The 27,370-nt window shown below is 45.4% G+C and overlaps 1 protein-coding gene across 1 annotated transcript; it reads right to left on the bottom strand.

Annotated features, from left to right (window-relative positions):
- Positions 1 to 1,800: 1,800 nt before the first annotated feature.
- Positions 1,801 to 27,370, bottom strand: LOC122925475 (olfactory receptor 6N1-like). The gene is made up of 4 exons (XM_044276832.1): positions 26,471 to 27,370; positions 17,339 to 17,374; positions 3,659 to 3,848; positions 1,801 to 2,321 (listed from the first exon to the last, which is right to left on the bottom strand). The coding sequence occupies exons 1-4, from the start codon at positions 27,368 to 27,370 to the stop codon at positions 1,801 to 1,803; spliced, it is 1,647 nt and encodes a 548-aa protein (XP_044132767.1).

The raw sequence follows: 27,370 nt of genomic DNA, 5'->3' as shown, positions 1-27,370 counted from the left end.
TGAAATCTTGCATAGATAGGATTTTACCCCATATTAGGAAGGCCCGGAGAGAGCACAATTTTTTTTCCACCCACCACGAAAAGGCCCCAGATTGAAGTCCCGGGGGGAAAGCCAGATTACCCAGGAGATATTCTAAGGGGGACAGTTTAGATTGGAGAGAGCGCTTGAACCTAATGGATCTCCATAAGAGAAAAGCGTAATAGGAGAGCAGTCATTTAGCACGGAGTGTAGAGGGTAACGAGGAGGTGGTCCAGATAAGGGCTCTCCAGGAGTGCAGTGCCATCAAGAACTGTTCAAGGGAAACCCATTTAGGTTGTGCTCATGCAGAGAGATGCGTCAGGAACAGTTGGGCCAATCTAGCTGCTTTGTAATATTGTGCTAAGTCCGGCACTGAAAGTCCGCCATGAGCTTTGTGGCGACACATTACAAGTTTAGAGATGCAAGATCGTTTATGAGCCCAAATAAATTTAAGGATATCAACCTGGAGAGCCCTTAGTTGAGACGCTGGGACCGGGAATGGTAAAGTGCGGAACATGTATAGGACCCGCGGAAGAACCACCATTCTCACTATGTGAATCTTACCCACCCAGGACACCGGGAGGGATTCCCAAGCCTGCAAATCTTTCCGAATCTGAGTGAACATGGGGGGATAATTATTTTTATATAGGGAACTGAGAGTCTTAGTTAGCGATATACCCAGGTATGGTAGGAAGTGTGGATTGTGTTGGAATGGGAATCCGTCCCGAAGGGTCTCACAGACCCGTGAGGTGACATTACTCAACAAAAGCTCAGATTTGGATTGGTTAATCTGTAGGCCTGACGCAGCTGAGAAGGACTTAAGAAGGGACAAAAGGGAGGGGAATGATATGATGGGATTGGTGAGTGTTAGCAAAAGGTTATCAGCAAAAAGGCACAATTTATATTCCACACCCCCAGCCGAGATCCCAGTTATATCTGGGTGGGACCTAATCTTAATCGCTAATCGTTCCATAGCTAAGGCAAAAAGGGCCGGGGAGAGAGGGCAACCTTGGCGCGTCCCTCTGAAAATTGGTATAGAGGAAGGATGCGAGGAAGGTAATTTGAGGCTAGCTTGAGGCGAAGAGTACAGAGCTTGAATAGTGGAAAGAAAAGGGCCCCTAATGTTGAAATGAGAGAGAGTCTGTCAAAGATAGGCCCAGGATACAGTGTCAAAGGCCTTCTCTATATCCAGCGCTAATAAGGCTACTGGAGTTGCAGTCCTGTTCGCCTCATGAACTAGGCCAAGACCTTCCTTATATTATCCGGGGCTTCCCTGCTGGGAATAAAGCCAACCTGATCTTTATGTATCAGGTCGGGGAGAATTCTAAAAAGCTTATTATCTATGTTCAGGAGTGAGATGGGTATATAGTTGGAGGTCATGAGGGGATCTTTATGCGGTTTGGGGATCACTGTGATTTTGGCCGCTAGAAACTCGGGTGGGGGTGTGGAGCCCTGTAGCAAATGATTACAGTATTGGGTAATGAAAGGGGTTAGCTGATCGGCAAATTTCTTAAAGCAAAGTGCCGTATAGCCATCGGAGCCTGGGGCCTTTCCCAGTTTCAGGGATTTGATTGAGTAAGTCACCTCCTCCGTCGTGATAGGACTATTGAGTTCCCCTAGTGCTTCAGAGGAGACCCTTGGGAGGGAAGTAGAGGAGAGGAAGTCAACTGTCTTGAGGCTAGGGTCGCCCTTTTGTACCGAGTATAAATGTTTATAGAAGGATTGAAAAGTGTTATATATGGTGTCTGGGTGAGTGGTGGTTCTGCCGGATCATGTACGGATTTAATAGACTTGATTAATTCTCTGCGTGGCCTTGAGTTGGCGAGCCAGCATCTTATCCGGCTTATTGGCGTACTTGTAATAATAAGAGGACGTCCAGGGGAGGGCCTTCTCTGTATTGTTTGAGAGTAGTGCATTCAATTGAGTTTTAGTGTCTTTTATTTCTTTCAACAAATACAGGGTCAGGGATTGCTGATGGGCCCGGACCAACTTAGCCAATTTAGACTCTAGCGTAACCTGGGCCAAAGATCTATCTTTTTTATGTCTTGAGGCAACCTGAATGAGTTTGCCCCGCATGACAGCCTTGTGAGTCAGCCACAGGGTCATTGGGTCAATGTCCGGAGTGTTATTGATCAAGAAAAACTGTTTAAGTTCGTCTAGTAACTTAGCAAACACAACCGGCCGGGTCAGCAATGATTCGTTCAGGCGCCAAGTGAAAGGAACATTGGAGCTATTGGTTAGTACAAAGTCAGCCATGACCATGTCATGGTCCGATAGAGAGGACACAACATGTCTGGAGTAAGCTAAAGAGGGAAGGCAAGAGGAGGAAGCTAAGATTAGATCAATTCGGGTGTATAATTGATGGGAAGGTGAGTAGTAAGTGTATCCCCTCTGGGGGCCGTTGTGCTCTCTCCAGGCGTCCGCCAAAGACAGGGATTCCATCACATGTTTAATTTTGACGTTGTGGGACGATGGACGTGTTTGAGCCGGGGGGGGGGGGGTGGAACGGTCAAGTACTGGGTTGAGTACAAAATTAAAGTCACAACACCACAATAGTTTGCGGAAGTTGAGGGGCGCAATAATAGAGTGCATAAATACACGTGTACAATATATAGGGTTTCTTCTCTGTAAGTGCCTAAGATAATTACATATCTCCCATTTGGATCTATTATGGAGCGTAGGGGTGTAAAGGGGAAGGAGTTACGCAATAGGATGATAGCCCCCCTGCTTTTAGAAACATAAGTGGAGGAATAGAAACGTGTATACTGTGGATGGCAATATTTAGGGTGGGAAGTAGGCGTGAAGTGGGACTCCTGAAGGCAGATCACATCGGGTGTATGCTTGACATATGTGGCAAAAGCAGACTTACGCTTCCTGGGGGAGTTAAGTCCCCTTACGTTGTGCGACAGTAACTTACACATGGTAGGATGACAAGAAGTACTGTATGTAGAAAGAGCAGAATGTGCCCATGCGAGCCGCCTCAGGAGTGCCACCTCAAGCCGCCACCTATACAATAGAGCAATATGAGCAATTCCCCTGACATGGACAAAGACAAAAAAAGGAAAAAAATCATTATGTTGAAAACATACAAAACAATATAGAACTAAGCCTAAGTAGGCCTGAGAAAAACAGGTGAGTGCAGTAGGGTGGGGTGTGGACTCAAACGGAGTCGTCCAACCCAGCCTAAAAAGCCCAAACATAGGGGCAAACATGACGTAGATGTTGAGCGTCGGGAAAAACTGCAAATTCAGAACTAGTGTTTCAAAACACCAGGAGGTGAGAAAAGGGGTATGAAGTGGGACCGTACGATAGAACAACAGTAATCCCAATGCCATGGCGGTCCAGGAGGAGACGAGCAGAAGTCCCGGTCTCAAGCAGGTGGTGACGAAGTCGGTCTCCGCGAAGTAGAGGGTACTGTTGTCCAGACCCTGGCTGGCCGTTGCGGTTCTGGAGCGGCATCTGGAGCTGAGTCCTGGTCACATGGGACTCCAGCCTTCCGTAGGATCTCGATTCCCTCTCTGGGTGAATGGATCACATGGTCCCGAGAGTTGATTTTGTGGCAGCAGGGCCTAGAACAATGCGGACAATGTGGCCGACAGGTCTGTAAAGATTTCGGGCAGGCCCTTGATCCGGAGGTTACCCCTCCTGGTTCTATTCTCCAGGTCCTCTAGCTTGAGTTCCATCGCTGCGATCTGGGCCGCATGGGATAAAATGTCCGCCTTGTCTGAGTGTAAGGCGTCTGATAGATCATCAGTACGCATCTCCAAGTCAGAGACCCGGGTGTCCAGGTCGTGGATCTGGCGGGAAAACTCGTCCACAGCTTGGGACAGCTCGGAACGAAATACGGAGGCGATGTGTTTATAAAGTTCAGCCTGACCTGGGTCTTGAATGTCCGGCACTGGCAGCGTAACTCACTACGTCACGCTCCCGCGCCGCCTGCTTCATTCATAAAGTAGGCAGAGCAGGCACGTGACGTAGTGAGTTACGCTGCCAGTGCCCACCCGCCTGCTCAGCCTCCTGCCCGCCCAGCCTCCTGCCTGCTATGGACGTAAGTACAGGCTGCTGGATTGAAGATATTCTATAGTTAAACATTGCGATTAGTACAGTGAGCGGGGCCCGGTGCAATAGAATGCAGTGACTGCACAAGGCCACGCTGCTATTACAAAACAAGATGCCGACCCCAGCCCCTCCTCCCTCCTCGCTGATACACCTCCGACCACACAGTGCAGCATGCGGTCGGCGTTGTATCAGTGTAAATGGCAGCATTCGCCCCATAAGACGCACTGCCATTTTCCTCCCACTTTTGGGGGGGAAAAATGCGTCTTATAGGGTGAAAAATACGGTGCTGTATTTAGCAAGATGTGTGGAAATATATAAACATTAATGGTAAAAATATGTATTATGAAAAATGTGTGTATAGGGTGGATGTTGGTGCATTTATTTCGTTCAGACCGTGCGGGGTTAAGGTATCAACTTGGTGAATCAAAAGACTTCCCGTTTTTGTAACTTGTCAATTTGATTAAATGGGTTTTCTAGTATATGCTCTATTGGGGCAACTTTGATGGGGTGCTGTTCTTTATCCGGTGTGGAGGCGCAGTGTCTTCTGGTATTGTCATTGTATATGACAGTATATCTATACACCCCAAAAATTACCTACAGACGATCCCAAACCATCAAGAGTATCCTAGCCCCCAGCAAACCCAGACCAAAACCCAGCATAACATCAATGATAATAGCTCTAAAACAACAACAGCTACGCAACTGGGGAGCTTTAAATGCAGATTAAACCGGTGTCAGTGCTGCAAAATCATCACTCACAACCAGACAAGTTTCATTTTAAAATATAATGAAATGGTTTTTCCCATAAAACAACATATGACTAGAAATAAACAATTCAGAGGAGCTCACCAGCAACCTACTGGAGCCCAGTCTTTCAGATACCAACTGAAAACCAAAGAATTTGTAAAAACGATCAGACTGGCTCACAGTATTTTTGCATTTATTACAATTGATAAAATTACAGTTATTGAAATAACAATTATAAAAATAAATTGCCCACTAAATATTAGACATATCCTAATTGCATATCAACTCATTAGCATAAATAAATAGGTACTTTGGATGCGGAGCTCACGCATATACCTAAATAACAGGAGTACTCCAAAAATAAGACCACTTGATTGTGCTGCGTGGTGTCTGTCAATAGCGTATTAAATTTAAACTTTTCCAATGCTCTGATACTTATAAGATAACTTGCCAGTGATCTGCATACAAGTTGCTGAAAAAGTATCCACCGTGCGGTCGCCGGTATATTGTTCTGACATCCAAAGGAATACTTTGTGCTTTCTTTGGTATCTGCGTTAGCTGCCTACCTCCTGCCACGAGGTAGTCTCTCAGCTTCTCCTTCTCGGCGTCTCACGTGACCTGACCTGGAGATGGTTTCCTGGACGGTGATGTCATCCACCTGTGCCGGTCAGAGTAGCGGAGGTCTGTATAGCAGAGCTACGCCGGTACGGGGTTCAATTCCCCTTCACTGGAACTGCTGGATGGTGATTGAATCAGTCCCCTTTGATAGATTGAACCGCTGCCGGTACCGCATCCACTCTTTAGAGTGGTTCTAGATGGAAAAGAGAAAAAGTCCTTTTTGTGCCAAGACAGAAATAACGCACCACTAGCTAGGTCCAATTCACACTAGTTCGCACTAGACGCGTTTCGGAACCGTAGTTCCTTCCTCAGTAGGCAAATGTGAAATGCTAAATGTGGACAAGCTGGACATGTCTTTATATCCCCTTATTGGGTTTGATTGAATATCTGGTCTGGATTCCTGATTTTTCAGTTGCAAAGTGTTTGCCACTTGCAACCTGATCCTTTCATAGATCCAAAAAGGGTATTGACATGCATGTACCATAATTAGTAGGCAACATATATATATAGTATATAATACAAGATATAAAAATATAAGATAAAACATTTTTTTTTCATTTTTTTTTTTTTTGCATACCAATAAAATTATATTGCAAATAGAGATATGAGAATGCCAATAGCAATAAAATGAAATAGAAATAAAAATAAAAATGACAATACCAGAATAAAAATATCAGAATAAAAATAAAAATAGAAATAAAAATCAAACATGGATATGAAACAATGAAATAGTGACAATCCTGTAGATGGATCTCAGGTTTATGGGTCTTGTACAGATTTGTACAAGACCCATAAACCTGAGATCCATCTACAGGATTGTCACTATTTCATTGTTTCATATCCATGTTTGATTTTTATTTCTATTTTTATTTTTATTCTGATATTTTTATTCTGGTATTGTCATTTTTATTTTTATTTCTATTTCATTTTATTGCTATTGGCATTCTCATATCTCTATTTGCAATATAATTCTATTGGTATGCAAAAAAATAAAAAATAAATAAATGTATCTTAGATTTTTATATCTTGTATTATATACTATATATATGTTGCCTACTAATTATGGTACATGCATGTCAATACCCTTTTTGGATCTATGAAAGGATCAGGTTGCAAGTGGCAAACACTTTGCAACTGAAAAATCAGGAATCCAGACCAGATATTCCATCAAACCCAATTAGGGGATATAAAGACATGTCCAGCTTGTCCACATTTAGCATTTCACATTTGCCTACTGAGGAAGGAACTACGGTTCCGAAACGCGTCTAGTGCGAACTAGTGTGAATTGGACCTAGCTAGTGGTGCGTTATTTCTGTCTTGGCACAAAAAGGACTTTTTCTCTTTTCCATCTAGAACCACTCTAAAGAGTGGATGCGGTACCGGCAGCGGTTCAATCTATCAAAGGGGACTGATTCAATCACCATCCAGCAGTTCCAGTGAAGGGGAATTGAACCCCGTACCGGCGTAGCTCTGCTATACAGACCTCCGCTACTCCGACCGGCACAGGTGGATGACATCACCGTCCAGGAAACCATCTCCAGGTCAGGTCACGTGAGACGCCGAGAAGGAGAAGCTGAGAGACTACCTCGTGGCAGGAGGTAGGCAGCTAACGCAGATACCAAAGAAAGCACAAAGTATTCCTTTGGATGTCAGAACAATATACCGGCGACCGCACGGTGGATACTTTTTCAGCAACTTGTATGCAGATCACTGGCAAGTTATCTTATAAGTATCAGAGCATTGGAAAAGTTTAAATTTAATACGCTATTGACAGACACCACGCAGCACAATCAAGTGGTCTTATTTTTGGAGTACTCCTGTTATTTAGGTATATGCGTGAGCTCCGCATCCAAAGTACCTATTTATTTATGCTAATGAGTTGATATGCAATTAGGATATGTCTAATATTTAGTGGGCAATTTATTTTTATAATTGTTATTTCAATAACTGTAATTTTATCAATTGTAATAAATGCAAAAATACTGTGAGCCAGTCTGATCGTTTTTACAAACATATGACTAGAGTTGAGCGAACACCTGGATGTTCGGGTTCGAGAAGTTCGGCCGTACTTCCCGGAAATGTTCGGGATCCGAACCCGACCCGAACTTCGTCCTGAACCCGAACCCCATTGAAGTCAATGGGGACCCGAACTTTTCGGCACTAAAAAGTCTGTAAAACAGCCCAGGAAAGAGCTAGAGGGCTGCAAAAGGCAGCAACATGTAGGTAAATCCCCTGCAAACAAATGTGGATAGGGAAATGAATAAAAATCAAAATAAAATAAATAAAAATTAACCAATATCAATTGGAGAGAGGTCCCATAGCAGAGAATCTGGCTTCACGTCACCCACCACTGTAACAGTCCATTGTCAGATATTAAGTCCCAGGCACCCAGGCAGAGGAAAGATGTCCCTTATCAGAGAATCTGGCTTCATGTCAGCAAAGAATCAGTCTGCATGTCATAGCAGAGAATCAGGCTTCACGTCAGCCACCACTGTAACAGTCCATTGTCATATATTTAGGCCAAGGCACCCAGGCAGAGGAGAGAGGTCCCATAACAGAGAATCTGGCTTCATGTCAGCAGAGAATCAGTCTGCATGTCATAGCAGAGAATCAGGCTTCACGTCAGCCACCACTGTAACAGTCCATTGTCATATATTTAGGCCCAGGCACCCAGGCAGAGGAGAGAGGTCCTGTAACAGAGAATCTGGCTTCATGTCAGCAGAGAATCAGTCTGCATGTCATAGCAAAGAATCAGGCTTCACGTCACCCACCACTGTAACAGTCCATTGTCATATATTTAGGCCCAGGCACCCAGGCAGAGGAGAGAGGTTCCGTAACAGAGAATCTGGCTTCATGTCAGCAGAGAATCAGTCTGCATGTCATAGCAGAGAATTAGGCTTTACGTCAGCCACCACTGTAACAGTCCATTGTCATATATTTAGGCCCAGGCACCCAGGCAGAGGAGAGAGGTCCTGTAACAGAGAATCTGGCTTCATGTCAGCAGAGAATCAGTCTGCATGTCATAGCAAAGAATCAGGCTTCACGTCACCCACCACTGTAACAGTCCATTGTCATATATTTAGGCCCTGGCACCCAGGCAGAGGAGAGAGGTCCCGTAACAGAGAATCTGGCTTCATGTCAGAGCAGAGAATCAGGCTTCACGTCACCCACCACTGGAACAGTCCATTGTCATATAATTAGGCCCAGGCACCCAGGCAGAGGAGAGAGGTCCCGTAACAGAGAATCTGGCTTCATGTCAGCAGAGAATCAGTCTGCATGTCATAGCAGAGAATCAGGCTTCACGTCAGCCACCACTGTAACAGTCCATTGTCATATATTTAGGCCCAGGCACCCAGGCAGAGGAGAGAGGTCCAGTAATAGAGAATCTGGCTTCATGTCAGCAGAGAATCAGTCTGCATGTCATAGCAGAGAATCAGGCTTCACGTCAGCCACCACTGTAGGAGTCCATTGTCATATATTTAGGCCCAGGCACCCAGGCAGAGGAGAGAGGTCCCATAACAGAGAATCTGGCTTCATGTCAGCAGAGAATCAGTCTGCATGTCATAGCAGAGAATCAGGCTTCACGTCAGCCACCACTGTAACAGTCCATTGTCATATATTTAGGCCCAGACACCCAGGCAGAGGAGAAAGGTCCCGTAACAGAGAATCTGGCTTCATGTCAGCTGAGAATCAGTCTGCATGTCATAGCAGAGAATCAGGCTTCACGTCACCCACCACTGGAACAGTCCATTGTCATATATTTAGGCCCAGGCACCCAGGCAGAGGAGAGAGGTCCCATAACAGAGAATCTGGCTTCATGTCAGCAGAGAATCAGTCTGCATGTCATAGCAGAGAATCAGGCTTCACGTCAGCCACCACTGTAACAGTCCATTGTCATATATTTAGGCCCAGGCACCCAGGCAGAGGAGAGAGGTCCCGTAACAGAGAATCTGGCTTCATGTCAGCAGAGATTTAGTCTGCATGTCATAGGAGAGAATCAGGCTTCACGTCAGCCACCACTGTAACAGTCCATTGTCATATATTTAGGCCCAGGCACCCAGGCAGAGGAGAGAGGTTCCGTAACAGAGAATCTGGCTTCATGTCAGCAGAGAATCAGTCTGCATGTCATAGCAGAGAATTAGGCTTTACGTCAGCCACCACTGTAACAGTCCATTGTCATATATTTAGGCCCAGGCACCCAGGCAGAGGAGAGAGGTCCCATAACAGAGAATCTGGCTTCATGACAGCAGAGAATCAGTCTGCATGTCATAGCAGAGAATTAGGCTTTACGTCAGCCACCACTGTAACAGTCCATTGTCATATATTTAGGACCAGGCACCCAGGCAGAGGAGAGAGGTCCCGTAACAGAGAATCTGGCTTCATGTCAGCAGAGAATCAGTCTGCATGTCATAGCAGAGAATCAGGCTTCACGTCAGCCACCACTGTAACAGTCCATTGTCATATATTTAGGCCCAGGCACCCAGGCAGAGGAGAGAGGTCCCGTAACAGAGAATCTGGCTTCATGTCAGCAGAGAATCAGTCTGCATGTCATAGCAGAGAATCAGGCTTCACGTCAGCCACCACTGTAACAGTCCATTGTCATATATTTAGGCCCAGGTACCCAGGCAGAGGAGAGAGGTCCCATAACAGAGAATCTGGCTTCATGTCAGCTGAAAATCTGTCTGCATGTCATAGCAGAGAATCAGGCTTCACATCAGCCACCACTGTAACAGTCCATTGTCATATATTTAGGCCCAGGCACCCAGGCAGAGGAGAGAGGTCCCGTAACAGAAAATCTGGCTTCAAGTCAGCAGAGAATCAGTCTGCATGTCATAGCAGAGAATCAGGCTTCAAGTCACCCACCACTGGAACAGTCCATTGTCATATATTTAGGCCCAGGCACCCAGGCAGAGGAGAGAGGTCCCATAACAGAGAATCTGGCTTCATGTCAGCAGAGAATCAGTCTGCATGTCATAGCAGAGAATCAGGCTTCACGTCAGCCACCACTGTAACAGTCCATTGTCATATATTTAGGCCCAGGCACCCAGGCACCCAGGCAGAGGAGAGAGGTCCCGTAACAGAGAATCTGGCTTCATGTCAGCAGAGAATCAGTCTGCATGTCATAGGAGAGAATCAGGCTTCACGTCAGCAACCACTGGAACAGTCCATTGTCATATATTTAGGCCCAGGCACCCAGGCAGAGGAGAGAGGTCCCATAACAGAGAATCTGGCTTCATGTCAGCAGAGAATCAGTCTGCATGTCATAGCAGAGAATCAGGCTTCACGTCAGCCACCACTGTAACAGTCCATTGTCATATATTTAGGCCCAGGCACCCAGGCAGAGGAGAGAGGTCCCGTAACAGAGAATCTGGCTTCATGTCAGCAGAGAATCAGTCTGCATGTCATAGGAGAGAATCAGGCTTCACGTCAGCCACCACTGTAACAGTCCATTGTCATATATTTAGGCCTAGGCACCCAGGCAGAGGAGAGAGGTTCCGTAACAGAGAATCTGGCTTCATGTCAGCAGAGAATCAGTCTGCATGTCATAGCAGAGAATCAGGCTTCACATCAGCCACCACTGTAACAGTCCATTGTCATATATTTAGGCCCAGGCACCCAGGCAGAGGAGAGAGGTCCCGTAACAGAGAATCTGGCTTCATGTCAGCAGAGAATCAGTCTGCATGTCATAGCAGAGAATCTGGATTCACGTCACCCACCACTGGAACAGTCCATTGTCATATATTTAGGCCCAGGCACCCAGGCAGAGGAGAGAGGTCCCGTAACAGAGAATCTGGCTTCATTTCAGCAGAGAATCAGTCTGCATGTCATAGCAGAGAATCATGCTTCACGTCACCAAACATTGGAACAGTCCATTGTCATATATTTAGGCCCCGGCACCCAGACAGAGGAGAGGTTCATTCAACTTTGGGTTGCCTCGCAATATAATGGTAAAATGAAAATAAAAATAGGATTGAATGAGTAAGTGCCCTGAAGTACAGTAATATATGGTTAAGGGGAGGTAGTTAATGTCTAATCTGCACAAGGAATGGACAGGTCCTATGGAATCCATGCCTGGTTCATTTTTATGAACGACAGCTTGTCCACATTGGCTGTAGACAGGCGGCTGCGTTTGTCTGTAATGACGCCCCCTGCCGTGCTGAATACACGTTTAGACAAAACGCTGGCCGCCGGGCAGGCCAGCACCTCCAAGGCATAAAAGGCTAGCTCTGGCCACGTGGACAATTTAGAGACCCAGAAGTTGAATTGGGCCGAACCATCAGTCAGTACATGGAGGGGTGTGCACATGTACTGTTCCACCATGTTAGTGAAATGTTGCCTCCTGCTAACACGTTGCGTATCAGGTGGTGGTGCAGTTAGCTGTGGCGTGTTGACAAAACTTTTCCACATCTCTGCCATGCTAACCCTGCCCTCAGAGGAGCTGGTCGTGACACAGCTGCCTTGGCGACCTCTTGCTCCTCCTCTGCCTTGGCCTTGGGCTTCCACTTGTTCCCCTGTGACATTTGGGAATGCTCTCAGTAGCGCGTCTACCAACGTGCGCTTGTACTCGAGCATCTTCCTATCACGCTGCAGTGCAGAAAGTAAGGTGGGCACATTTTCTTTGTACCGTGGATCCAGCAGGGTGGCAACCCAGTAGTCCGCACACGTTAAAATGTGGGCAACTCTGCTGTGGTTGCGCAGGCACTGCAGCATGTAGTCGCTCATGTGTGCCAGGCTGCCCAGGGTTAAGGACAAGCTGTCCTCTGTGGGAGGCGTATCGTCATCGCCCTGCGTTTCCCCCCAGCAACGCACCAGTGATGGGTCCGAGCTGCGTTGGGTGCCACCCCGCTGTGACTATGCTTCATCCTCATCCTCCTCCACCTCCTCCTCATCCTCGTCCTCCTCGTCCTCCAGTAGTGGGCCCTGGCTGGCCACATTTGTACCTGGCCTCTGCTGTTGCCAAAAACCTCCCTCTGAGTCACTTCGAAGAGACTGGCCTGAAAGTGCTAAAAATGACCCCTCTTCCTCCTCCTCCTCCTCCTCCTGGGCCACCTCCTCTTCCATCATCGCCCTAAGTGTTTTCTCAAGGAGACATAGAAGTGATATTGTAACGCTGATAACGGCATCATCGCCACTGACCATGTTGGTGGAGTACTCGAAACAGCGCAACAGGGCACACAGGTCTCGCATGGAGGCCCAGTCATTGGTGGTGAGATGGTGCTGTTCCGCAGTGCGACTGACCCGTGCATGCTGCAGCTGAAACTCCACTATGGCCTGCTGCTGCTCGCACAGTCTGTCCAGCATGTGCAAGGTGGAGTTCCACCTGGTGGGCACGTCGCATATGAGGCGGTGAGCGGGAAGGCCGAAGTTACGCTGTAGCGCAGACAGGCGAGCAGCGGCAGGATGTGAACGCCGGAAGCGCGAACAGACGGCCCGCACTTTATGCAGCAGCTCTGACATGTCGGGGTAGTTGTGAATGAACTTCTGCACCACCAAATTCAGCACATGCGCCAAGCAAGGGATGTGCGTCAAACCGGCTAGTCCCAGAGCTGCAACGAGATTTCGCCCATTATCGCACACCACAAGGCCGGGCTTGAGGCTCACCGGCAGCAACCACTCGTCGGTCTGTTGTTCTATACCCCGCCACAACTCCTGTGCAGTGTGGGGCCTGTCCCCCAAACATATGAGTTTCAGAATGGCCTGCTGACGTTTACCCCGGGCTGTGCTGAAGTTGGTGTTGAAGGTGTGTGGCTGACTGGATGAGCAGGTGGAAGAAGAGGAGGAGGAAGCTGAGTATGAGGAGGTGGCAACAGGAGGCAAAGAATGTTGCCCTGCGATCCTTGGCGGCGGAAGGACGTGCGCCAAACAGCTCTCTGCCTGGGGCCCAGCTGCCACTACATTTACCCAGTGTGCAGTTAGGGAGATATAGCGTCCCTGGCCGTGCTTACTGGTCCATGTATCTGTGGTTAGGTGGACCTTGCCACAGATGGCGTTGCGCAGTGCACACTTGATTTTATCGAATACTTGGTTGTGCAGGGATGGCACGGCTCTCTTGGAGAAGTAGTGCCGGCTGGGAACAACATACTGTGGGACAGCAAGCGACATGAGCTGTTTGAAGCTGTCTGTTTCCACCAGCCTAAATGACAGCATTTCATAGGCCAGTAGTTTAGAAATGCTGGCATTCAGGGCCAGGGATCGAGGGTGGCTAGGTGGGAATTTATGCTTTCTCTCAAATGTTTGTGAGATGGAGAGCTGAATGCTGCCGTGTGACATGGTTGAGATGCTTGGTGACGGAGGTGGTGGTGTTGGTGGTACATCCCCTGTTTGCTGGGCGGCAGGTGCCAACGTTCCTCCGGAGGCGGAGGAAGAGGCCGAGGCGGCAGCAGCAGAAGAGGCCAAGGCTGCAGCAGCAGAAGAGGTAGCAGGGGGAGCCTGAGTGACTTTCTTGTTTTTAAGGTGTTTACTCCACTGCAGTTCATGCTTTGCATGCAGGTGCCTGGTCATGCAAGTTCTGCTAAGGTTCAGAACGTTAATGCCTCGCTTCAGGCTCTGATGGCACAGCGTGCAAACCACTCGGGTCTTGTCGTCAGCACATTGTTTGAAGAAGTGCCATGCCAGGGAACTCCTTGAAGCTGCCTTTGGGGTGCTCGGTCCCAGATGGCGGCGGTCAGTAGCAGGCGGAGTCTCTTGGCGGCGGGTGTTCTGCTTTTGCCCACTGCTCCCTCTTTTGCTATGCTGTTGGCTCGGTCTCACCACTGCCTCTTCCTCCGAACTGTGAAAGTCAGTGGCACGACCTTCATTCCATGTGGGGTCTAGGACCTCATCGTCCCCTGCATCGTCTTCCACCCAGTCTTGATCCCTGACCTCCTGTTCAGTCTGCACACTGCAGAAAGACGCAGCAGTTGGCACCTGTGTTTCGTCATCATCAGAGACGTGCTGAGGTGGTATTCCAATGTCCTCATCATCAGGAAACATAAGTGGTTGTGCGTCAGTGCATTCTATGTCTTCCACCGCTGGGGAAGGGCTAGGTGGATGCCCTTGGGAAACCCTGCCAGCGGAGTCTTCAAACAGCATAAGAGACTGCTGCATAACTTGAGGCTCAGACAGTTTCCCTGGTATGCATGGGGGTGATGTGACAGACTGATGGGCTTGGTTTTCAGGCGCCATCTGTGCGCTTTCTGCAGAAGACTGGGTGGGAGATAATGTGAACGTGCTGGATCCACTGTCGGCCACCCTATTGACTAATGCCTGTACCTGCTCAGGCCTTACCATCCTTAGAACGGCATTGGGCCCCACCAAATATTGCTGTAAATTATGGCGGCTACTGGGACCTGAGGTAGTTGGTACACTAGGACGTGTGGCTGTGGCAGAACGGCCACGTCCTCTCCCAGCACCAGAGGGTCCACTAACACCACCACGACCATGTCCGCGTCCGCGTCCTTTACTAGATGTTTTCCTCATTGTTATCGTTCACCACAACAACAAAAATATTATTTGGCCCAATGTATTGAATTCAAATTCAGGCCTTTTTTTACAGACAACTAACACTATCTGGCTATCTATTTAGGTACCGTATTACACTAATACAGGCACAGCAGTAACCACAGATTTAGCTGAATATAAATTTGAGGCCTATTATTTAGGCGCTGGGTGACAGGTATACGTTTACAGACAGAATTAGACTGGGATATGCACAGTAGCGTGTGTGTGAAGTTATTGAGATTGACCCTATCAGCACCTTGAATCTAATATACCCTTTTAGGGATTGATTTAAAGTAGGTCTGATACAGCAGAAACCACAAATTTAGAGAATTGCTAAATTGGGAATTGTATTTCAACCCAGAACAAAAACTGTGCTTTGAAGGACACTAAATAACTTGCCCAGCCACAGCAATAACCACAGATTTAGCTCACTATAAATTTGAGGCCTATTATTTAGGCGCTGGGTTACAGGTTTACGTTTACAGACAAAATTAGACTGGGATATGGCCAAAAAATAACCACACTATTGATGGTTAAATGCACTTGGTGTGACAGCTTGACCCTGATGTAGGATATAGCCAAAAAATAACCACACTATTGATGGTTAAATGCACTTGGTGTGACAGCTTCACCCTGATGTAGGATATAGCCAAAAAACAACCACACTATTGAGGGTTAAATGCACTTGGTGACAGCTTGCCCCCGATGTAGTATATGGCCAAAAAATAACCACACTGTTGATGGTTAAATGCACTTGGTGTGACAGCTTCACCCTGATGTAGGATATAGCAAAAAAACAACCACACTATTGAGGGTTAAATGCACTTGGTAACAGCTTGCCCCCGATGTAGTATATGGCCAAAAAATAACCACACTATTGATGGTTAAATGCACTTGGTGACAGCTTCACCCTGATGTAGGATATAGCCAAAAAATAACCACACTATTGAGGGTTAAATGCACTTGGTGACAGCTTGTGCTGGCGCACCACAAGACACAAAATGGCCGCCGATCACCCCAGAAAAAAGTGAATGAAAAACGCTCTGGACAGCCTAAAAACAGTGAGCAATTAAATAGCAGCAGTTCAATCATCCACAGCTGCAGATCGATCTCTGAATGAAGTCTTTTTTTTTCGAGGAGTTAATCACTGCCTAATCTCACCCTAAAGTCGCAGCTGCAACCTCTCCCTACACTGATCAGAGCAGAGTGACGGGCGGCGCTACGTGACTCCAGCTTAAATAGAGGCTGGGTCACATGCTGCACTGGCCAATCACAGCCATGCCAATAGTAGGCATGGCTGTGACGGCCTCTTGGGGCAAGTAGTATGACGCTTGTTGATTGGCTGCTTTGCAGCCTTTCAAAAAGCGCCAAGAAAGCGACGAACACCGAACCCGAACACAGACTTTTACGAAAATGTTCGGGTTCGGGTCCGTGTCACGGACACCCCAAAACTGTATAATTTTGTTTAAACAATTATAGCACACTTTCTGTAAATCCAATAAACTTCATTTCACTTCTCAAATATCACTGTGTGTGTCTCCTATATGATATATTTAACTGACATTTTTTATCGTAACAACCAACAATTTATACAGGAAAATCATGACGATCTACAAAGTTGCCTAAACTTTTGCATCCCACTGTATATGTGTAGCGGAGCGCTACTGTGACATAGGCTTTCTCTTACACCGCCATGGCTTACACCTGCCCGTCAGACATCTTATTTGTGACTGCCTTACGCGATGGAACTCCACCTTGTATATGCTTGATAGGCTGCTCCAGCAGAAATGTGCAGTTAATTACTGCCTGTACGAACTCTGCGGCAGGACAGGTTCTGGGGAGTTTAGTTTTTTTTCACCGCGCCAGTGGCTGCTCATGCTTGATGCATGCAGACTTCTGCGGCCATTTGATGAGATCACCAAACTGGTCAGGTGCAGCCAAGGAGCCATCAGTGACATTGTACCTTGTGGCTGGATTCCGGATCCAGCCTCAGGGAATGTCTAGACCGACAGGTGTCCGACAACATCGGGTTAATGGCCGATGTGGACGCTCCGAGAATGCGAGAAACCCCTGGACTACTGGGTGTTCGGGCTTGACCTGTGGCCAGAGCTGGCACAATTTGCCATGGAACTCTTGGCTTGCCCCTCGTCCAGTGTCTTATCCGAAAGGACGTTCAGCGCAGCAGGGGGTATTGTGACCGAAAAACGCACTCACCTAGCTCACGACAGTGTGGACTACCTCATATTTCTGAAAATAAATGAGGCATGGATCTCCGAGGAATTCAACACATGTGACGAGTCGAAAACGTTTAATTGAATTTCCTCATGACACACAAATATCCGCCACCACCCAGAACAAATAATGGTCCCTCTCTTAGGTAAATATAGAGGCATAAAAGGCCTTTTCTGTCCTTTGAATGCCTAATGTTTTGGGCCTCGGAGCAATTCAACACCTGTGATTACCACGAGATTCAACTATTATCATTAGGGGTTTATTCAAGAGGGGGGATTTTGTTAGTTCTTTTAAACAAATGAATTTGACCTATATTGTACTGGCCTTCAGTAAAGTTGATATCCATTGACCGTCTAATAGACCTCCAGCCACATTATCACTTGATCTTTTCTGTATGGTGAATGCATAATTTTTGGGGCCTGTAATACATTGGCCTGCAGTAAAATTGATATCCAATGACCGTGTAATCTACCTCCAGCCACATGCTTACTTGTTCTTTTCTGTCCACTGAATGCATAATTTTTGGGGCCTGTAGTAAACTGGCCTGCTATAAAATTGATATCCATAATTTTTGTGGCCTGTAGTACACTGGCCTGCTGTAAAATTGAAATCCAATGACCGTGCAATCTACCTCCAGCCACATACTTACTTGTTTTTTTCTGTACGCTGAACGCATAATTTTTGGGGCCTGTAGTCCATTGGCCTGCTGTAAAATTGATATCCAATGATCGTGAAATCTACCTCCAGCAACATACTTACTTGTTCTTTTCTGTCCACTGAATGCATAATTTTTGGGGCCTGTAGTAAACTGGCCTGCTGTAAAATGTATATCCATAATTTTTAGGGCCTGTAGTACACTGGCCTGCTGTAAAATTGAAATCCAATGACCGTTTAATCTACCTCCAGCCACATACTTACTTGTTCTTTTCTGTACGCTGAACGCATAATTTTTGGGGCCTGTAGTCCATTGGCCTGCTGTAAAATTGATATCCAATGACCGTGTAATCTACCTCCAGCCACATGCTTACTTGTTCTTTTCTGTCCACTGAATGCATAATTTTTGGGGCCTGTAGTAAACTGGCCTGCTATAAAATTGATATCCATAATTTTTGGGGCCTGTAGTACACTGGCCTGCTGTAAAATTGAAATCCAATGACCGTGCAATCTACCTCCAGCCACATACTTACTTGTTTTTTTCTGTCCACTGAATGCATAATTTTTGGGGCCTGTAGTAAACTGGCCTGCTGTAAAATGTATATCCATAATTTTTAGGGCCTGTAGTACACTGGCCTGCTGTAAAATTGAAATCCAATGACCGTTTAATCTACCTCCAGCCACATACTTACTTGTTCTTTTCTGTACGCTGAACGCATAATTTTTGGGGCCTGTAGTCCATTGGCCTGCTGTAAAATTGATATCCAATGACCGTGTAATCTACCTCCAGCCACATGCTTACTTGTTCTTTTCTGTCCACTGAATGCATAATTTTTGGGGCCTGTAGTAAACTGGCCTGCTATAAAATTGATATCCATAATTTTTGGGGCCTGTAGTACACTGGCCTGCTGTAAAATTGAAATCCAATGACCGTGCAATCTACCTCCAGCCACATACTTACTTGTTTTTTTCTGTACGCTGAACGCATAATTTTTGGGGCCTGTAGTCCATTGGCCTGCTGTAAAATTGATATCCAATGATCGTGAAATCTACCTCCAGCAACATACTTACTTGTTCTTTTCTGTCCACTGAATGCATAATTTTTGGGGCCTGTAGTAAACTGGCCTGCTGTAAAATGTATATCCATAATTTTTAGGGCCTGTAGTACTCTGGCCTGCTGTAAAATTGAAATCCAATGACCGTTTAATCTACCTCCAGCCACATACTTACTTGTTCTTTTCTGTACGCTGAACGCATAATTTTTGGGGCCTGTAGTCCATTGGCCTGCTGTAAAATTGATATCCAATGACCGTGTAATCTACCTCCAGCCACATACTTACTTGTTCTTTTCTGTCCGCTGAATGCATAATTTTTGGAGTCTGTAGTACACTGGCCTGCTGTAAAATGTATATCCATTGACCGTCTAATATACCTCCAGCCACATAATCACTTGATATTTTATGTACTGTACAGTGTAATGCATAATTTTTGGGGCCTGTAATCTAACTAGCCAACAGTAAAATTGTTATACGGTGACCGCCTAATTTACCTCCAGCTACATTATCAATTGTGCTTTTCTGTACGGTGAATAAATAATTTTTGGTGCCTGTAGCCCACTGGCCTGCAGTAAAATTGATATCCATTGACCGTGTAATATACCTCTGGCACATAATCACTTGACCTTTGACCGTCTAATATACCTCCAGCCACATAATCACTTGATATTTTATGTACTGTACAGTGTAATGCATAATTTTTGGGGCCTGTAATCTAACTAGCCAACAGAAAAATTGTTATACGGTGACCGCCTAATTTACCTCTATCCACATTATCAATTGTGCTTTTCTGTACGGTGAATGAATAATATTTGGGGCCTGTAGTCCACTGGCCGGGTAATTTACCTTCAGCCACTTACTTACTTGTTACTTTATGTATGCTGAATGCATAATTTTTGAGGCCTGTAGTACATTGGCCTGCTGGAAAATTTATATCCAATGACCGTGTAATCTACATTCAGCCACTTAATTACTTGTTCTTTTATGTACGCTGAATGCATAATTTTTGGGGCCTGTAGTACACTGGGCTGCTGGAAAATTGATATCTATTGACCGTGTAATCTACTTCCAGCCACATACTTACTTGTTCTTTCATGTATGCTGCATGAATAATTGTTGCGGCCTCGGAGGAATTCAACACCAGTGAATTTCAACTGTTATCATAGTTTTTTTTTTTTCAAGAGGGGTGGTTTGTTAGCCATGTTTTTAATCCAATTTAAAATTTTTAGTTCTTTTAAACATATGTATTTGTCCTGGCCCGCAGTAAAATTGATATCCATTGACAGTGTAATATACCTCCAGCCACATAATCACTTGATCTTTTCTGTCCGGTGAATGCCTAATGTTTGGGGCCTGTAGTCCAGTGGCCTACAGTAAAATTTTTATCCATTGACCGCATAATGTACATCGAGCCACATAATCAGAATCTCTTTTGGGTCAGGTGAATGCCTAATTTTTAAGGCTCGTGCTACCATGGCCTAAAATTAAAAAAAATTCTAGACTCCAACAGGGTACATTTCAGAGAATTTCCCTTTAAGACGCATAAAAATGTCCCCTGATTAAGATACATATTTTTGTTGGAATTTTTGTCATTGATCCCACTTTAGCATGTCACTGTCCATGTTGTAGGACTATCTGTACACTTCTACTAAGTATTTGGTGGCTGCAAATATGAGCTGAAGGTTTTTCAGGTTCCCCTGCCATAAAAGTGAATGGGGCCCGCCGCAAACTTCCGGTTCGCGAACATTTGATCGCGTTCACAAACCGTTCCGGCCAATGTTCGTCCATCACTAGTCGGCACTGCATCAAGGAGGGCTGAGCCATGCGTCCTGCATGGCACACATGTTTAATCTGGTTGTCAATCGGTTCCTGAAGTCTTCCACCCATCTGAAAGACATCCTACAAATGGCCTGGAAACTTTGCATGCACTTCAGCCACTCGTACACAGAAAAGCACAATCTCCTTGAGCTGCAGTGGCAGAACGGCTTCCCCCAACATAGGCTGATATGCGACGTTTCCACCCGTTGGAATTCCACCCTCCCTATGTTGGACCAACTATATGAACAGAGAATGGCCATAAACAAATTCTTGGTGATCCAAGCATGCAGTGGCAGATCATGCGTGACACTTGCCGTTTGCTCAGGCCCTTTAAGGAGGCCACGTTATTTTTCAGTCGCCAGGACTACGGGATGAACAACATCATTCCACTGCTTCATGTCCTAGAACAGATGCTGGTAAATTTAGCTGGTCAGGGGACTGGAGACGTGGCGCTTAGATCTCAGGGCCTGTGGGGGCTGAACAAGAGGAGGAGAAGGAGGAGGACATTGGAGCACAAGCATGTGTAGTAAAATGGGTGGTTTTTAGAAACAGGTGACAGGAGAAAAGGAGCAGGAGCAGCCAGAGGAAAACGAAGCAGAGGACCCAGACACACCGTGGCAGTATTCAGTGGAGATGGAGGCAGGGAGTCCCTCCAAGTCACTTGCACAAATGGCCTGATGCACGCTCACTTGCTTGCGTAGTGACAGCCAAATTGTCACCATTTGGCAGAGGGATGACCTCTTGTTCTTCACCTTTTTGGACCATCGCTACTAATCTACAATGGAGGCCTTTTTTACACCCGCTGAGAGGGAGAACAAACTGAACTACCATAGAGACATCCTATGTAGTCAGTTGGCCACTGCTTATCTGCGACATCTTCCATCCTCTCTCAGGTCTGACCGGGGGGCCCCTCTGCGCTCACGTTCCTCTGCCATGGCTGCTGTGGCAGGGTGGGGGGATAGGAGCAGTTCCAGCTCCATCAGCAGCAACTTAAGTCTAGAGTCGCTGATAAGCAGCATTCTTCACCTGCTTAATGAAGAAACTACTCATCAACAGAAGCAGCTAGACCTAAAGCAGGACCTGAACCAGCAGGTGGTGGCATACTTGGACAGTACCCTGCCACCCCACAATGAAGAACCGCTGGGCTACTGGGCAGCCAAACAGGATTTGTGGCCGCAACTAGCAGTTTGCCCTGGAAAATCTGTCCTGCCCGGCCATTAGTGTGGCATCAGAGTGGGTGTTTAATGCCTAGTTACCCCAAGAAGAACTCACATTTTTACCCAAAATGTGGAGAGACTGACCTTTGTCAAGATGAATCAGGGATGGATCAGCCAGTATTTTCACCCACCAGTGCCTGATGCATCAGACTAGATCATGCATGATGCCACACCAACACTTTGACAAAAGAGACCGGTTTCTTCTTGCTACCAGCCCCAGCTACTATTCTGATGCTGCCACCCACCTGATGCCACACATCTGATGCCAAGTGCTCCTTCTTTCAGCCACCATCTTCAGCTGGTACTCTTATTGCCACCCACCTCCCCACTGTCACCGGGTCACTCTGTGGTCTCCTGATGCAGCTGTCACCTCCTCACTATATTACCTTTCCACTCTGTGGTCTCCAGATACTGCTGCCACCTCCCCACTCTGTCACCAGTTTGCTTTGTGGTCTCCTGATGCTGCTCCCACCTCCACATCATGTCACCTTGCCACTCTGTGGTCTCCTTATTCTGCTGTCACCTGAACACTATGTCACCTTGCCACTCTGTGGTCTCCAGATGCTGCTGCCACCTCCCTACTCTGCCACTGGGTCACTCTGCAGTCTCCTGAAGCTGCTGTCACCTCTACCCCATGTCATCTTGCCACTCTGTGGTCACCTGATTCTGCTGTCACCTCCACACTATGTCACCTTGCCACTTTGTGGTCTCCTGATGCTGCTTCCACCTCCACACTATCGCAGTACTACATATATATAATAAACGTTTTGCATCACGCTTCTTCCCCCTGTGACTCTAGAGGTTATTTGTGTTGCACTATGCACTTTACTGTGTAATGTACTGTATGGTGTAGAGCGGTTTGGAGATATGGGATCTTATTACTGATAAATTTGGGTAGCCAAGATGTCATTTTATTACCACTTATGGTTCATGTTATGTATTTGTGTATGTTTGTCATTGCCACCTACAATTTTTATATATTTGTGTGAATAAATAAAGATTATATGCAGTGTGTTCTTGCATTGGTGTTTTAATAGTTGTGGTTGGAGACACAGGGCCAGATTTATCATTACTCTGACAGCTCACTCCACTTTCACATATGGCTAAAGTCAGTTTTAGCCAAGTCAGATTTATGATCGGCCCTTTAAGACTGTAATAAATGTGGTTTGACGGTAGCAGTTTATCCGTCAGTAGCAGCTTTACAAAATTCGCACATCTTTACGAAAAAGTCGCACGTTTTTATGAAAAAGTTGCATGTTCTATTAAAAAGTCTCATAAGATAAGCATGGTCCTCACTGGAGTGAAATTGCGACTTTTTTGCGACTTTTTTGCGACTTTTTAAATAGTCACAATAGTAAATCTGTCTAGAGATTAATTTACATAAGAAAACACGCCCACTTTCAGAAAACTGGCGAGCATAGTGCAGAGCAGAAAAAAGTCGCAAATTTTTGCGCAGTTTAAGCGATTGCGCAAAAATTTGCGCCCACAGTGTTTACTGATTAGGAGCCCTCTTTTGTATTGGGGTTTTACACCTCCACACTATGTCACCTTGCCACTCTGTGGTCTCCTGATGCTGCTGCTTCCACCTCCACACTGTCATTGTGTCACTCTGTGGCCTCCTCCTGATGCTGCTGCGACCTCCACACTCTGTCATTGTGCTACTCTGTGGCCTCCTGATGCTGCCGCCACCTTCACACTCTGTCACTGCGCTGCTCTGTGGCCTCCTGATGCTGCCGCCACTTTCACACTGTCATTGTGCCACTCTGTGGCCTCCTCCTGATGCTGCCCCACCTCCAGACTGTCAGTGGGCTACTCTGTGGTCTACCCATGCTGCTTCCACCTCACCACTATGTCATAGGGCCACTCTGTGGACTTCTCATGCTGTCCCCACCCTCCCCACTTCATGACTGGGCCACTATTTAGCCTTTTGGCCTGGATGACATCATTCTTCTGATCTGTCAGAAGGAAGAAAAAATAAGATGTAGAATGGATCCTGTTTGTGTAGCAGCTGAAAAGTCTGTATGGTCCCATCAGAATTGGCTTATGATTTGGTAGCCAAAAGTAGGAGTGGGTACAAAACACAGAAGACATGCAAATATTCCATTCATGTGTCATCTCTGTTTTGGATCCACTACAGTTTTTCTTTTTTTACATTAGCAATACTGATGGATTACTGAGCAAATGCTGACCGAGTGAAGGCGGATGCTCCACAGACAGGATCTGTTTTTTGTGAGTTATTGTTCTGACGGATCAGAGGAAGGGCAAAATAATCTGAATCGCCGCAAGTAAATTCGGACTGAACCAAATTTTTATTTATTTTTTGCGAACCGACCAAATCGAATTTTAGAAAAATTTGCTCATCTCTAATTATTACTAAGGATGACTGAATTGATTCAAAACCAATCAACTGTGTCCTGAATTTGCCCAAAACTCCAGATTCCAGCAAATTCAAAACATTTGTGATTCGATTGGGACAAATTGCTCAGAAGATGGCACAGAAGAAAAGATAAAAAAGAAGTATCACAGGATTCAGGCACTGCCCTGACCATCTAGCTTGCCCATAATGTCTTGCAGTCAGCCTTAGGAGAGACAATATTGATATGAGTCGCAGTCTCTATATAAGATCCCAACCAGACAATCTGTGTATTTCGAACTTGCAGATTGATGTGACGGGACGTCTGTCAGAGAGAGTGGGGAAAAAAAACATATTTTTATGTTTATGTTCAATAAGTAGTTATATTACATATTGATAGACTGAAAGTTTTGATCAAGGGACAGGTCAGGGTCAGTTTACTGTAGCCATTTCCATCCAGTGAGGCTCTGCTTGCCGGCACATCAACATTTAATGCTTTAGAACTCAGTTTTTTCTTAACCCCTTCTACCCCAGGCCTGTTTTCACCTTCCTGCCAAGGTTTTCTGGTGACATTGTACTTTATGTTAGCGGTTAATTTGTGTCAATATTTTTTCCTTTATTTATTAAAAAATTTCCATTTACAAGGTAATGGACTATTTTTTTTTGCACCCGTGATGACACCTCATATAATAGTTATAAATAAACATTCCCCATAAGTCTACTTTATGATGCCGACACTGCGCATGCGCTAGCTCGCGCATTGCGAGATTTCGGCGCTCCAGCTCTGTGACGTCAGCCAGCAAGGAGGAGATTCGGAGGACGCGGGGCTCCTTTCCGCTTGACTCATCTCCGGATACAGGACTCATATCCGGTCATTTGCATATCAATCAAAACAGTTTTTTAACACAATAAAAGCGCAGAGAGCTATGGGACCTGGGTATTGCAGATGTGCTAGTGGCCATCTAGCAGCCCATGTCCCCAGCTCTATGCGCAAAATCCTGGTGACAGGTTTCCTTTAATGTTAATTACCCTGATTCTGTAGTTTACAGAAACACCCATTATGTGGTAGTAAACTGTTCTATAGGGACATGGCAGTGGTCAGCAGAGAACGAGTGCCGAATAGTTTTTGGAGGGCAGATTTTGTTGAAATGGTTTTTGGGCAACATGTATTTGAAGTGACCCTGATGTACACCTACAGTGGCATCCCCAAAAAGTGACCCGATATTGGAAACTACACCTCTCAAGGAGTTTAGGAAGGGGTGTCCTAGAACTCAGATCCACTGTCACCGACTCATATATTTCTGGCTGTGGAATTGGTGAAGATAGACTATATATTATATATGCTGTATGTATTCTACATAACACTATACCTGTTGCTACTCCCTAAAAAGGGATAATTTTTGGACTGCTAGTTAAAATGTCACATGCCATTAATACTTTATATACCATTGTTTGTGTATAAACAATGACAGACATTGCCCCCCAGAGGGGATCATTTTTGGATTTTTTTTTTTATTATTATTTTTCAAATCTGACAGTGCAGTGTTTTTTTTTTTTTTTTAAGCATGCTGATTGTGTTACCATACATTTACGAATAGCTATATACGGCACTGTCACTATGACATTGCTAAAGCTGTTTTGGTGTTAAAAAGCTGATTACCGATTCAGGTCAAATTTATTTGGATCAAACTGAATCTGCCTACCGATTCATTTCAGACTTACCTGAAAGGAATTTAGGAAACATTTCATTTAAAATGATAATTACCCTTTACTAGTGTTGATCACGAATATTCGAATTGCAAATTTTAATCGCGAATGTCGGCACTTCGAGAATTTGTGAATATTTTGAATATTGCAAAATATATTCGTAATTGTGAATATTCGATTTTTATGAAAATACCAGTTCATGCAAATTTTTATGCAGAAATTTGTATGTGAAATTTTTGCAAATTTTCGCAATCAAGAGAATAATGCCTGGAGATCATGAATTTGCTAATTCTCGAATATATGGCAAATATTCGCCCAAATATTTGAGAATTATCGCAAATTCGAATATTGCCCCTGCCGCTCATCACTACCCTTTATTTGTCAAGTAGCCATGATTACTCAAGCATGTGAGCAGTCTTAGATGATGATGTTGTATTTGTAGGTGCACCCTATTACGCATTGATTTGTGGACAATTGACACATATGACACATTTAAGAAATGTTCCCCTTACTGCTTTCTTAATGTCTTTATTTCTCAGACTGTATATAATGGGGTTAATCAAGGGAGTAAACACAGTATACAGCAGGGAGAGGATTTTACTGATGGTCAATGTTTGTCCTTTTGTTGGAACAATATAAACTGTAAACAAAGTCCAGTAGAATATGGAGACCACAATGAGGTGGGAGCTACAGGTGGAGAAGGCTTTCTGTCTACCAGTACTGGATGGGATCCTCAAGATGACAGAAACAATTTGAACATAAGACAATACAATCATTATGGGCGGTGTGATGACCGTCGGTATACTTAGTAAGTAGATTTCAAGTTGAACGGAGTAGGTACCAGAACAGGCAATTTCTATCAAGGGAACAAGGTCACAGAAGAAATGGTCAATGATATTTGGACCACAAAAGTTTAACTTCAGTGTCATTAGAACATCAACGAATGCAGCGGAAAATCCTAACAACCAGCAGGTGGCAATCAATCTCATGCAATGTGCACTTGTCATGATAGAAGTATAATGAAGAGGATTACAGATGGCCACATATCTGTCATAGGACATCACTGTGAGAAGAAAGCACTCAAATATCTCTAAACTACAGAAAAAATAAAACTGAATAAAACAGCCAGAAAATGTAATAGTGACCCCATTATTCAGTAGACAGTGGAGCATGTTAGGAACAATATCAGTTGTTAATAAGATGTCACTTATGGACAATTGTGAGATGAAGAAGTACATTGGAGTGTGGAGGTTCTTGCTGGAGGACACCAGGGTGATGATCAGGAGGTTCCCACATATTGTTCCATAGTAAACCACGAGGAGAAGACAGAACAGGAATGTTGTTAAATATTGACTGCCTTGAAATCCTAGAAGGATGAACTCTTTGACCACAGTCAGATTGTTCTCCTGCAT

The sequence above is a fragment of the Bufo gargarizans genome, chromosome 2, assembly GCF_014858855.1.
Source record: "Bufo gargarizans isolate SCDJY-AF-19 chromosome 2, ASM1485885v1, whole genome shotgun sequence".
NCBI classification, from domain to species: domain Eukaryota; kingdom Metazoa; phylum Chordata; class Amphibia; order Anura; family Bufonidae; genus Bufo; species Bufo gargarizans.
This window is presented reverse-complemented; position numbering and strand designations above follow the sequence as displayed.